General features: G+C 37.0%; 1 protein-coding gene across 2 annotated transcripts; it reads right to left on the reverse strand.

Annotated features, from left to right (window-relative positions):
• Positions 1-165: 165 nt before the first annotated feature.
• LOC103696723 (fumarylacetoacetase) lies at positions 166-13,368 on the reverse strand. 2 transcript variants are annotated; one of them, XR_015975519.2, is made up of 14 exons: positions 12,870-13,294; positions 11,968-12,046; positions 10,518-10,576; positions 10,311-10,435; positions 7,796-7,870; positions 5,124-5,199; positions 4,723-4,822; positions 4,573-4,632; positions 4,390-4,460; positions 4,136-4,198; positions 3,873-3,937; positions 1,973-2,069; positions 1,716-1,870; positions 166-364 (listed from the first exon to the last, which is right to left on the reverse strand). XR_015975519.2 is itself a non-coding variant. In XM_008778425.6 (14 exons), the coding sequence occupies exons 1-14, from the start codon at positions 13,104-13,106 to the stop codon at positions 302-304; spliced, it is 1,296 nt and encodes a 431-aa protein (XP_008776647.4). In that variant the 5' UTR covers positions 13,107-13,368; the 3' UTR covers positions 166-301. The 2 variants fall into 2 exon arrangements, 1 of the variants encoding a protein (XP_008776647.4); XM_008778425.6 differs by having other exon boundaries at positions 1,716-1,841; positions 12,870-13,368.
• Positions 13,369-14,871: the final 1,503 nt, after the last annotated feature.

The following is a 14,871-nucleotide window of genomic DNA, read 5'->3' on the forward strand; positions in this document are numbered from 1 at the left end:
ATTGTTGAAACCACAGATGTTAACATCACACAGAACCCTATGGTCCTTCCATCGCTGCACAAAACTCTGATTCTTTCTTTGCAATCTTCACATTATAATGATTCCCCAGATTGCTCATGGACAAAGTCAATTATCTTAACAACGTACAAACTGCAACAGCGATGCTAGTAGAAAATTCAGATCCTTTTTTTAAATTTTTGATGTATAATCATTATTGGTGGGTTGATGATATGACAGCTTTAACAGACAGCAACAACACTGAAAGTTGCATTCAAATAAGATTTTCATCTCCAGCTTTGTCTCACGGGAGAGCCGGCAGGACCTTCCCTGTGCATGTTCCAAATCCAACATTGAAGTCTTTCCCCTGCAAATAAACCACCAATTGCCATGGTCATCAAAAACTAGGAAAACTAGCAGCAGTTCCATACTTCCATGAACACAAAAGATATGACTCTGGTTGTACAGAGATTTCAGCTCCAGTAAAACAAAGCCCCAAAGGAACCAAAAGCCTAACAAGACACATCACATGTAAACTGTTATTAACTAATATCAATAATTGAGAATGTGATTAATGAAATCAACGATCTCAAAAGGGTCGTGATCAAGAAAAGCAATTCAAGCAGGTTCTCTGAAAGGGGGGAAAGAAAATGAGAAGAAAGAAGCAATCACTCAAGGTGGCACCATAGTTTCCATATCTGACTCGGTGATTACAAAAAAGAAAAAAAATTTCCTGGAACATGGACTGTAATGAAACAGAAAAACCTAAACAATAATCCCAGGGAACCTGGAAAGAGGACCATGCCAGGAAGAATCTGTATGAAAAAGATAATATATGCAACATGAAATACTGTAAACTGAAAGAAAGGGATTTCAAGGCAAAGAGATAAAAAAGGCCAGAAGATAGATTATCGGCAGGATGAAAACCAAAATAAGATCATCATCTTGACAAAAGCAGTCATGCAACACATTTCCACATTTTCACCTGGTTGAAATTAACTACTCCATAATATGGATCACCAATATCATTCAAACGATGAAAGGATTAATCTGATCGCTCTGTTATATTCAATGGAGGCAAAAGATGACTTTATGCAGCATAAGACTTATGTTAAATAGCAGAAGAATTTGAGGAATAAGGTTCTGCAGTTGCGTTGATGCACACTTCACACGTGTAACATTGAACACATTACTTACAAAAAGCGGCTGAAAATTTGTTATTAGGCTTATTGTGCATTAAGGAAATGATGAAATCATGTATTACCAGCAGGAATCAATTATACAACCTCTTTATTTTAATAATTTACACATGACCTAACAGATATTAGCTTAGATGCTTTTCCAATACTTGTTATGCACGTAGGCAATGCACTTCATGGGTATATCAATAATTAGTTTTCTCCTTGTATTGTAATATATATGTTAAAGATAATTGCAGGTAATCCTCTAGCTATTTATAATTTTTCTAGTACCATATTTGGGTTACCTTTCGCTTCTCTAATTCCAGTATCCTACTATTTAAGATGCATTCAGCAGCTTCTGCAGAGACATGCTGTTGGACTATGTCTAAATGAACTAAAGGACTTCAAAAGTAGAATACCAAAGAAAGCAATCATACGAGATGGCAAATTGTAAATCACACATGAAGTAACAAAGGATAACAGAAATGCAAATTTAACTGAGATTGTCAAGGAAAATGAAGTTCCATGAGTTTGGACCTTGCAACAAGCAGTAAAAATGACTTCATCACCATCTTCTAAAAATTTTCGATCTGAACCATTTAAGGTAAGTGACCTCTGCGCATTCCATGTTAACTCCAGCAAGCATCCCAAAGATTCTGGTTCCTAATAGATCAATACAGTCAAAAAGATTTCTATCAAAGAAGCAAAAGTGTATTAGTAATAGTTTAGAAAGGGAAAAGAACTTCTCATCGATTGATAATTTCTGTATGAAATAATCAATTTTTTTTACATACAGATCCGCTGATGGTCCCAGTTCCCAGCAAATCACCAGGCCTTAAGTTGCAGCCATTGATAGTGTGATGTGCTAATTGCTGTGTTATTGTCCAATACCTGGAAAACATGGCACAGAAAATTCATATATTATGTGCTAAAACAACCACTGCTTTCTTAGTAAGTGTATGACAAGGAAACAGAAGGAAAATGACATATATAAGTTTGTAAATTAAGGTCCAATAAAATTTTAATTACATACTACCAGTGGCAAAAGAGAGATTTGGCGCAGAGAGAGGGTTGTGTAACTGTTTAGGGATCCTGCCTTCCTGATATTGACAATTTAATAGCTTGGTGCTATGAAGGGTTAACATATGAAGAAGAAATCTATACCATTTATATCTTTGATGTTACTAGACGTAGAGAACAGTTAGATCTACCTAATTTTCCAGAAGTTAGGAATAAAAGCTAAGGTTTGCCAATTGCCAAAATTTCTGGCTGCTTGAAATTTTTTAGAGCCTTCCTATTTTTCAGTGAAGGCTTTGGTTATGAGCTTTAAAAACCAAGATTAAGATGGGTTCCATAGTTTTAAAAATAGAAATGATTTTTAATAAAAAAACAAGAAAGATACCAAGAGTACAACAAAGGCAACCCAGCATTTGAAGGATAAGTTATATGAGTTGTCAGTTCGGATCTGTACAAGTTCTCACAAAGAAGAGATAATTACTGTCCATCATGTTCGTATACAAAGATTTCCAAACTCCTAAACTCAATCGTGATGTCATTAAACTGTTTTTTCTGATCTAATATGATGCCGACAGAAACTCTTTATAAACCACCGACTCAAAATTTGATTCCTGATCTTGCACAGATTAAAGGGTTTACATGATGATGACTGTCCATAAAACAAAACCAGAAATCCTAAACCCATCATTACAGTCCTATAAATAATATTATAATTAGTGGAGAGGCATTTGTTCCTTTCGTATGATAGCTGGAAGATGAACTTTTAATATTGAGAGCGAGGGAGCAGGAGAAAGAGAACGGGAGAGAGAAAAAGAGAGGGGGGGAGGAAGGGAGATAGAGGACTGCCGGAAGCCGCTAGAGGGCTTCGGCAAAGGGCCACCAGAGAGCTTCGCCAGAGGGCCGGAGCAGGGGGCTCCACCTCCTGACCCCTGTTTCGTTCAGAACAGGGGTCTGGAGGCGGAGCCCCCCACTCTGGCCCTTCTTCCCTCCCCCCCCCCCCCCCCCCCCGGGAGGCGGAGCCCCCCACTCTGGCCTTCTTCCCTCCCCCCCCCCCCCCCCCAGGGGTCCGGAGGCGGAGCCCCCCACTCCGGCCCTTCTTCCCTCCCCCCCCCCCCCCCCCCTCTCTATCTTCCTCTCTTTCCTTCTCCCTCTCCCCCCACCTGCCGATTTACCATTTTGAATGCCAGAACCGTCCCGGTCCGCCGCCGGCACGGCTTGGAACGGTTTCACATTCCATGGGTTCAATAGTTGAACAAGACATACCTAAATTAAGTATCTCTTAAGCTGAACTTTTCTTGAAGTAATGACTATGTGATAAGAAATATCATTTGTTCATGTTGACAAGTGCAAAACCAATTCAGTTTGTACTATTAAAACTTTAATAAATTTTTTATTTCCTAAATTTGATATGCTAACCTGGGATTGCATCAGGCACCACAACTAGTAGAAAGAGTGAAAAACAGTTAAATTAATTGCATCAAATAATTAGTCAGATTTACATAATTTGGTACTCAACATTAAAGGACAACATTTAATTGTTGATATACTTGAAAATCAGATGCTAAGGTGGAAAAAATAATGATTTACTAAGAAAGGAGAAAGAGAAGCTTGTAAAGATGAATGACTTCATGATTTGAAAGCAGTCTCTGCAAATATACTTAGTGTCAGAATTCTTACAGATGTTTAAAGTTACTCTTTGTGACAATTGATGGATGTTCATGCCCAGCGGGTTTAATCCAAACCTTGCAGCAAGAATATAATGTTATCAATAAATGAAGTAATTTTACTGCATCAGACCAATGAATTGAGTACAGTGTAATTATCTTCTATTCAAGATAAGAAATTTTGATAGAGGATGCTGAAAACAGTAGGCAAACAAAAGCATGCATCATTATTAGAACCGATTGAACTGACCAGTAAGATGGATAAGAAATACATACCTCTAGAGGTATGTCATAGTTTAGATGCTTTTTTTCTGCTAAGTATGACAAAGGCTGAGGCTCCTGCAATTTATCACAAATTAGCTCTAACTACTTTTTCCTCTTAAAAATTTCTTTTTTGAAATACTTCAGTAATAAGAAGCTATATACAATTGACTTAGATGACAAGGTAAGAAAAGTAACTCCTCTTAAGCTGCAAGGAAAAAGACATTCCTAGTACTATAGGACCTAAAATAATCGAGAGATCTAGCCACCTGTTTAGGAGCATCGCAAACAAAAGCTTCTAGAGCATCTAGAGTCACAATCCAAGGGGATATTGTCGTACCTGAAACGATTGGGAATGATCATGGGACTCTTATTATTTAAATTTAGTGAACTGTAACAAGTGCAGAATCAAAAGTGCAATTTGCTGCAAATTAAAGGGCAAGATTCTCTACCGAAGCTCTTTCCCAAGAAAGGTCCAAGAGGCACATATTCCCATGCTTGGATATCCCTGGCTGTTAAATATCTCTAATTAATTGGTTATACAAAGTGGGAGCCATGAACTAACAGCAACTTGGACAACAAGAAAGGGAAATAGTAATTACCACTCCAATCATTCATCAGTACAAGTCCGAAAATATGATCTGCTGCCTTATTAACATCCACAGGTTTGCCCAGCTCATTTCCTGGACCAACAATAGCAGCCTGGAAGCAATATCACAATTATATGATGATCTGCATCTGAATAATTATATCTAAATGCATATGAAATGGTGGAATATTCATGCAAAACCAAAAAAATGATGGGCCAATATGGAAGCTGTCTATAATCATTCAATAGTTAAGAGTTGAATGCTTTAAGGGGCAGCAAGAACTGAATGTAAAACTTAAAATATATATAACATTGAAGGGGGGAAAAATCAAATAAGAGTTCATAGTGTAATGATCATTTCATTCATCTGGATACTTGAGGAAATATTTAACAAACAAACTCATTAAAACTAACCATTTCAAGCTCAAAATCCAGCTTTTGTGAGGGCCCAAAATAAGGAGGGGAATTTCCCATTGGATGACCTTGACCTCTGACCAAAGATTAAAAAAAACTTAGATAAATATCAGATGGTATATTCCCCTAGCTAACTATCACTAAATTCATTCAAGAATAAATGTGTTGCCAAAAATAAAGTAATTAACCACCTAACATAAAATCAGGGTTGATGAGAAGCTAGTGCACATTGCTATTGAAGTGATTCTGTGATTAAATTTCAAAGATCCTTCAAAACAGACGTGATTCATACATCTTAAACCTCCTCCTCAAACAAATTACTATGAAGCTACAGCTGAATCTGAGAGCAAATGCACATATAATCTATAAAGGTGCCCGTGTTATCTATAACAATATCCCTTTCCATGAGAGGGCAAAATGGATCTCCAAGGAAGCTAGTCTCAAAAAGTGTATTTTGACAAGTGTTCCAATCTTGTCTTCTAAAGAAGTACGGAAACATGTACTTGCATATAGAGATTGACTTGCATATCTAGAGTGCTATAAGGCTCCAGATTATCAATAGATAAACAATGCAAGAGAGATTTTTGCTGATAGCAACATTATTGCAAATTTCTGCCACTTGCAATCCACCACTAAAATCCTGCTGCACTGCAAAACTTTTTTTATTATTTTAAAAAGTGCCTTTAGTGTGCGGATCCTCTACCACTTTCCTTTGTCAACGCATATAAGCAGCAAGTCTCATAGTTTAGTTAATTATTTATCCATAGGGCAATATGCAAAATGAAACTGAATTTAACTTTCCATTCTTTTAGAGAAGCTTATAATATAATGACATTTTCAGTAACAAGATAACAACATGGTACCAAATTGCCATTTGTGATAATCAAATTATGTCAGACTGGCAATGTTACTCGGTAGTTAACTTCATAATAATTCCAAGTTTACTAAAACAAGGAGAGAAGTCTGGCAGAAAGTGATGCAATACAGATGGAATACCTATTGTCGATGGAAGTAGGCAAGGGAAGACAAATAACAATAGTAAGTGAATCTATCATGTTTTATAGAAGACATGTTTCGATTCGTCAACATATTCCAATATCTGCGTGGAACATATTTAAGTGCCACCAGGTAGGTCAGTCCACAAGAAGATCTACTCAATAGACAGAAGTTGTTAAATAAGTCCTTGCTTTAACATGTGGTTTATGCACTCTAAACTAAAAGGAAGTAAGATGGGCTGGCCCCACCTCACTAAAGTGAGAAGATTTAGAGGGTGGCACATGTTTTCAAAGTAAACAGAGCATGTGGCACTACTCATGAGGGAAAGAAATCCCTTCAGGCACTTTAAGAAAGAAATAAGTTGACAAATACTAATCATATAGTGTTAGTTAAAGATGGATTCCAACCCTCATGTTTTCTTCCTTTCTTTTTCCCCTCTCTATCAACTGACAGGAATATGCATTACTAGAACGTGTTGTAACGTTTTTTTTTAAAAAAAAGAAGATTAAGAAAAGCAAACAAATTCTAATCTTATTGCGAAAGAAATGAAGAAAGAAAGGCAGGCTTAGCTGGTTCTTATGTATCACAGAAAGAAAATGGATGAAGTTTTCAGAATTTAATAAAATTACAACAATTACTTCAAGAGGATTTTTACGGATATATCCTACTAATAAAAAAAATTAACCCAAAAAGCATATAGCAAATCCATTCAATTTACAAAAGCTGAAATATCACTCCTGCTTTAAAAAAATATTACCTAGGGTTTCTTGGCATACAAAACATCTAGGATATTGGAAATTCCACGACACTCCTCGAAACTATGTACTGTCAATCCATGACAATATCATCACTCCATGTCAGAGTGTTTGGCACTTCTAAAGCAAGGCACTAGGACTAATATGATATTAAGGGTCATATTAGTTATCAGCTAAGACAGGGTGCAGCTGGTCTAACAAGAAGTGCACAATTTAAGACACATCCATACGTCCTTATAATGTATAGATATGTGCTGATTCAGTTTTGAATATTGTTGATGAAGGAACCTCTAAGTTAGTTCTATAAGATTCTGGGCAAAAAGGAAAATACAAATTCAGTAATCCAGCCACAGAAGAATCTCTGAATTTGCTATTGAATGCCTGAGGTTAGAACTTTTTGAAAAAGAAACCAGAAGAAAATGAAAGCAAGGAGGATTTTGGCGATCATAATGTTTAGGGCTCATGGAAGACAGTTAGAGCATTACCGGATGAATAGAATGGATCGAAAAAAATGTAAACTCTGGTATGGATTGGGAAAAAAAATCTCAGAAATTACTGCAATATGACTGAAATGACAGTTTGTCCTATTTCTGAATTGAGACAAAACAAAGAGATCATCAAAAACTTTAAATGCTAGATACAGACACTGCATTTGCAGTGCATGTTTTTTCTGCATGAAGGCCGGTGACCAAAAGAAAATGAGACATCCTTTGGGAATTAAATCATTACATCATTTAAAACATTGGCAATGGAAAACTACGTTCCATTTCAAATTCACTAAACAAAAAAACAAAATCAACAAAGGTAAATGCTCTGGAACAATTTCCAGGTTGGCCATATTGAATGCAATTTAAGTTCTTAAAGGACATTAAAAGAAACATCTGAAAAGCAACTAGAAGATTCCGTTCAAAAAATGTGCACCTTGGACGAATAATATCTGATCCAGAGATTACTACAGATGATGCCCGTCCATGATAAGCTATAGGAAGGTGAAACCTGAAATTGCACCCAATTAAAATTATGGAAAATAATGGGCTCAGAACATGTAGAAAGTCATAAGTATATATGTAGCATGCCACACAAATGTAAAGAATTTTCAAGGTGTAAAGCAGGGTCTCTAAACTAAAGACTGAATTGCAGCAGGATTGCATTAGAATTAGGAGGCACACAATACAGGTGATACAAGCAAAAGGAATTTTTCAGATGCAAATGCATCTTCCAGACAGAATTGCTTGCTAAGATCAAGGTTAAATAAATCAAAAAATCATTAGAAAAATAATAGTTGAAAAAAAAAATGTTTGTGTATATGCATTGAAAAACCTGGATGATAATCTAGATAATAAAGTGGTTGCAGCTGACTTAAAAATAGTCAATGCCTTTTTTAGATGTTACATTAGAGCTTTCGGGAATGGTTGCAAAATAGACACAGAATCAATTATAAGAGATTATTTTTCACATCACTAAGAAAAATAATTTTGATATCTCTTTTATTTTTCAATTTGTACAAGTGGAATAGAGATAACTGTTGAAGAGGGTACAAAGGGCCAAAGCTTTGAGGACAAATCCAAATAAATATGGAAAATAATGCAATAACTTAGGCCAGTCTAGTTCGCTAGCTTACTAAATGAGATCTTGAAAAAATGGCAAACTGCAAATGATTTGAGAAAAATTATTGTACACTAAGAATAAAGGGAAGAATTCTGATGTCACTCCCTTTATTCATAATCCGCTCCTCTTTTACCTGCAAAAAGCAGTTTGCAACAATATCCAAATAACTGCTCATGTAATTGTCAGATATCTAGATAACAATGTAATGATAACCTGTAACAGGTCAACAAAGTGGATTGCCATAAAATAGGGTGGCACTACGAACAAAACCTGAAAAGAGGTGATGTACAAAACTCCAACAACTAACATGGAATTAAAGATATGAGCCACAACCACAATATGAAGTTATGAAGAAGGAACTCTTAAAAAATGACAATTTTAACTTGACCTTATGATTACATCAAGATTTAGCAAATAATAAGAGCATCTGCAATCTTTATCGACTCAAGAAACCATATAATAAACCACCATAAATCAGAAATTTAGTGGTCAATTGGGCATAAAACAAGGATATACTTAAAAGGTACATTAAATAGTTAATGCAGTCATGCATGAACAAGGAGTATTAATCACAAGCAGAATTTGATCACCACGACACAACACCCAAAGTAGATGTCGAGCATGGATCTCTTTGCAATGGTTAAGATGACATAATGTTAATTAATAGAACAAGGTTAACATTAGAATTAGGTGTCTTGTGGTGGAAAGAATTAGATGCTAAGAGTCTACAAGTTAGTAAAAAAAATCTAACTATACATTTTGCTAAGAATTTATTAGATATAAGGTTCCAAGCAAATTGATGACCAAGAAATAACATAGTTTGTGATGTCAGTTAACTTCAAATGTTTATGCAGAAAAATGGAGAGACAACAAAGACATATTAGGTAGAACTAGAGAGAGTGAATGAAGTCATTGAGTGCTTACAAAGAATCATATGCTTGATCCACACATCTGAGACTCAAGGATTTTTTTTTATGAGACCATTTTTTTTCTGATAACTCAGAGCAGTTACACCCTAGCAATCCTGTGAAACAAAACTGCACCAATATCAACAACGGCCATCTCGATAACAAGCCTGAGAAAATGACCTAACCATAGCATTGGGTGCTGCTGTGATCTAAGCCCCTAGGACAGCCAGTCCGCTACCTCATTACTCTCCTTTTGTGGCACCAATATTAAGTCTAATGATGTACTATAGTTCAAGCAAACAGGATGGCTGCGGTAGAAATGAAAATGTACAGGAGGATGTATGGTAGAACTAGGAAGAATAGAAAGAGCAAGTGGTACATTAATGAAGCATGTCGACTACCAACTAATGTTTCAAGTACTTAATTTTTGATATACGCAAACAAGATAACCCCTCATGATGTGACAACTATGGTTCTCTAATCACAGCATTTTGATCAAATGAAAGAGATGTTCTGCTAGCGGTCAATCCTCCATGTTAGGTAAGCTTTCATGAAGGTCAAGGGCTAACTAGCAAGTAGAGAGTGCTAAATTCGCATAAGGATGAAGTTGGATATCGCATACAGAGTCTGCAGCCAAGGAGCATAACACAACACTTGAAGCAAATAAAGGTACCATTTATGTACACAGTAATATCCATAAACAAAATTATACATTTATGGGCCACATATTCGAAATGTATATGTTGCAACGTGTACACAATATTGTGGACAATATCATTGCTCACTATTTGGTCATCAATGCTCCTAGTAATATGGGTGAAAATACTATGCCATGGCCAATCTTATTTTAAATAACATGATATCATACGCATGCAATGAAAAATAATTATTTAAACAGATTTAAAATGAATGAAAGGTACCAGTTTAGTGGAATTGGATTCTCTGGCCCTCGAAATATGGTCCCACAATTCTTAGCATGATGCATGGATGAAAAAAAATCTGTATAGTCCCCTATTACAGCTGGCAGAAGCATCTGTACCTCAATCTGTGCGTTCAAAGATGGCATTAGCATTTCATTTAGCAAATAAATTTTGAACTACAAAATCCGATCCACAGAAGAAACCCACCATTGGCAAAAGGGACTTTTCCCTTAAACTAGCATTGTCACGTAAAGTTGGCTCATCAGCTGCATAGGAAAAAAGTGTGGGTACATTAAAAATTTAGAATTACCAAATATACGAAAACCTAGCTTGGGGTGGCTGGGTGGGTTGGAATTAGCTAACTATGTCTTTTGTTAAACCCGTAAACCAATATGAGAAAATAAAAATGCACGATCACTTAAAAGAAAGAATACGTCCATCACTTCGATCATATTTAACTTGCATGTTAAGGAATATTCTTAAAGTTTATTTTATGCAGTTCTGATATAACTCAGAACACTTTTAAGTAGTCTTACAACTGATAATACAATAAGCACTTCCCATGTATTTCATATTTGTGTCTTTCACTGTAACTAAGTCACATGCTGCATACTTCGTTGGTACAATACAGTGCCTTCAGTTGTCTCTATCGGTTGCTTGACCAAATAGAGAGGCAAAACATAACATAAATGCTATAGAAGAGATGAGAAATTTATGTTGTCCGATAAGACTGAAGACACAATTAAAATTCAAATGAAATAAATGAAACAGACTGACAACAAGTTATATAATTGAGCTTGGTGTAGCAGCACATTTACAGTCTGGAATATATGATGGAATACCTTGAAACTGTCAAGGGGCTCATTCTGCATATTCATAATAGAAAATTTATTGGAAATAACGTTAATAAATATTATCCCTTCTACTCAAAAGAAAAAACACTAATCAGTATCATTTGAATAAGGGATCTGCACTTCTTTCAAATTTACTGGATGCATTCATAGCCAAGATTTAGTTGGCTAATCATCAAAAGTGATAACAAATCAGTGTTGCAAGTTTCATAGTTGAAGGTAAAGTGATTCCCACATGCCTTGGTTTCTGAGGCAATGGCTATAGTTGAATGCCAGCATGCCTTTCAACTAATAGGTTCAGCAAAGGGAAATTACCATGATATTGAGGGAAGCTGTCAGAAGGGTCAATAAAACACTGGTCATAATAAAAGGTGGTGACACCATGGAATGTCGTACCGGCCCGTACCGGTCCGGCCGTGGACCGGTACCGGATCGGATAAAAAACCGGTATTTTTCGGTTTTTTATCCGAACCGGCCGGTACGGGTGCGTACCGGCCGGTTCGGGCCCGTACCGGCCGGTAAGGAGGCCGTACCGGCCGGTACCGGCCTCGTACCGGTGCGAACCGGCCGGTTCGCACCGGTACGATTATTTTTTTTTTTAAGAACCACAGCGCCGCATGCTGTGGTTTTTGAAACCACCGCGTACCGGCCGGTACGTACCGGACCGAACCGGTACCGTACCGGTCCGGCCGGCCACCGGTACGCCGACCGGTACCGGTACGGCGGACCTTGGGTGACACAAACACAAGGAGGTACTTTACAGAACTACAGCAAATTAGACATTTGCACATTGGGATGAATAATACCTGATAAAAGTTTTTGGATAGTTGAACGTGCCTCCTTCCAAGCAGGCCGTCCCATCTCTAGGAACATATTAAGAGAAGGCTGGTAAAATACAATAAATGATACCATATCAGCTTTCCAATAACACCCGGACCTACAGTTAAATCACATGCAACATATGCAGAAACATAATAACTATGCCACTTACAGCAAATAATTATGCTGCCATCATATATTTTGTCTATGTTTGGTTAAGCATGAAGATGGAAACCACCCATTGCACTCAAGAAAAATGACAATGGCAAACTCTGACACTTAAAGTGGATCTTCTTCTTTTTTTAGAATAACAATTAAAGTTGATGTGAGATTGTTATTTACAAATTCGTTGGTCATTAACGTTATTTTAGAAATTAAATATCTCTTTTGATGTATAGGTAACCACAAGATACTCATTGAAAGAGCCCGAGACCTTTAAGCTAAAAGAATCAGAAAGAGAGGAAGCAATCTTAATTTTAGTCATGCAATTTACTTTCCATAGAGCAAGGCCCAGTGATCAACTATCACACCCACTGGCAGATAATAATGCTATTCGATTCATCAGGTAGAACACGGCCGTTATATCAATTGTTTACTCAGTAGACATTACAGAAGAGGAGAGATCAAGAACTGGTGCTCGGGCAGTTATTTTCTCCAAAACCCCATTATTTTTTACATAAACCACAAGAATCCCAATTTCTTCAAGAATATGAAAAGATACAACCCTTAACGTCACCAAACCCTTTTTTACACCGGAATTTGACGTATGGACACTACAAGAACCACTCAATCGACCAAAATACCGACAATCGACCAGAGCGAATCAATCACAACGATTAAAAGAAACGTATAACGGAGGAACAAGAACATAGAGAGGGAAAGGGCCCACCTGGAGGAAGCATTTGGAGTTCTTGAGGATGGGGCCGTCGAAGAGGCCAGCGGCGGAGATGACGGAAAGATCGAGGACGAAATCACCAACGGCGACGCCAGGGCGAGGGGGAGGAGGAGGTGCAGAATCGCCAGCGACGGTGGCGGAGGAGGGCTTGGGGCGGAAGACGCCGAAGGGGAGGTTCTCCAGCGGGAAGTGTGAGTCCCGAGGCACCTCCACAAAGGATTTGAGCCCCATCGCAACCTATCAACCTGTCCTCGAAGAACCACACCCAACTCCGAAGTTAGAGAGAGCGATAGGCTTCAGAGAGAAGAAGAGCGGGGGGTCAAATTCGGAGTCGCCTTTCCGACCGCCTTCGCCTTTCTTGTGGCGTGGATCAAGACGAAGAGACGTTATCAGATATAAATAAGAAAGCGGGGTGAATTAGTGGAATTTGTGACGGTGGGTGAGGATATCAGTCGTCCGCGCACGTGAATACCTACCCCATCCTTGCCAAGGCGCCGAATTTGCGTTAATCACACTGTCTATGTGGTTTGAATGACGTTGATAGCCCAAACTCTCGTAGTCACACAGGCTTTATGGTTTTGATGATATTGTTAATCCAAGCTCTGAGGGTGGCTGAAAATTTTATAAAATTTGTAAGTATTAGATTTTTTTTTTCTTCCAATGGAATTCAAATAGGCTCACTCTAAATTACTTCGGAATATTTATGGATATAGATCTAGCTTAATTTTATAGGATTTTCAGTCTAATCATATAAATATATTTTAAAAAATTACAGATGAATATTATCAACTTACACAATAATTTTGAAGGACTATGGTTAACTTTTAAAGAAATGTTTCGCCGTTAAGCATCCTCGGTAAAAAAAAAAAAGATAATTATTGACATTGGCATTGAAAATTAAAAGGCCGTGTTTTATAGAGTTTATATCGTACGAATGAGACAGATAAAATTATAAGCTACAAATTGATTATACTTTTGATTGTTAATATAGATGGCGACATTATTTATAGGCCTTCGGCAATGTTCGGTTAAATATTTTTAAATATTTGCTTTTTTACCTTAAAAAAATTATTAAGTATCTATGCTTAAAGCATTTTCTTTTTGTGACAGCTTTTGCTGACGCATGGGTGTGTGCTCTTTGATCTCCATGGACCTTAATTGTGCCATGAGTGCTGTTTAATATTCCAATAGAAAACAATATTGAAGACAGCTAAATGTCAGCACAAATAAGTTTAAAGTCTCAACTTTTTCTTTTTGCTTTTTTGTTTTTATTTCTTGTGGTGATTGATAATGGTAGCTTAGCACTAGGAGCATGAGAAAAAAAAAAAAAAAAAAAAAGGCTGAATCCGGCTCGAATCCATCTTTTCAGTTCAACTCGACCCATATATATATATATATATATATATAGACCCAACCAGATCATAAGTATATATATAATTCAATTTCTTATTTTTTATTATATGTATACATAATTAAATTTATGTATTTAAATTTATTTATTGAATATCGATCCTATGTAAAATAGAATTTTTATGCTTAGTTGTAGTCCGATTCATTTGCCCAATCTATTGAACTTTGGCACAATAAACCAAACCGAATCGAGCTGAATTTTTTGAGATGGTTTTCAGCAATTTTTGTAAACGATCAGCTCAGTTTCAAACCTAACTCCCGCACGCCGGCAGCCCTGGGGTAGGTGATATATATAACTAGTGGCCCTCAGTTAATTTGGTGAACAATGATGATGGCTACAAAAGCATTTGAATAACTTTATCTAATAAAATGGGCATAGTCTAGGAGATACCGTCAGAAGATGCACTCATGAACGACCAAAAAGTGGGCTCCATCCCTGGCCGTCCCTGGAATAGAAAATGCGAACCAAAAACCTCTGGCCAAGCGACCAAGATGGTAACCTAGTAGTAAGGGGGCAATAATTCCACTCGAGTTGTCCAGATTAGAAACGCGGGAACGTCGATTAAATTAGAAGACCGGATGCTCC

The sequence above is a fragment of the Phoenix dactylifera genome, chromosome 2, assembly GCF_051530095.1.
Source record: "Phoenix dactylifera cultivar Ajwa chromosome 2, Ajwa_hap1_PhDact_Kaust_v1.1, whole genome shotgun sequence".
Classification (NCBI taxonomy): domain Eukaryota; kingdom Viridiplantae; phylum Streptophyta; class Magnoliopsida; order Arecales; family Arecaceae; genus Phoenix; species Phoenix dactylifera.

Bases quoted from the DNA above. Each gene is read 5' to 3' on its own strand.
- LOC103696723 (XM_008778425.6), bottom strand. From the start codon at position 13,106: ATGGGGCTCAAATCCTTTGTGGAGGTGCCTCGGGACTCACACTTCCCG. The intron at 12,047-12,869 runs GTGGGCCCTTTC...GTATTTTACCAG, and splicing joins ACTCCAAATGCTTCCTCCAG to CCTTCTCTTAATATGTTCCT. The intron at 7,871-10,310 runs GTACCTTTCATT...GTGCAATTTCAG, and splicing joins AATCCAATTCCACTAAACTG to GTTTCACCTTCCTATAGCTT.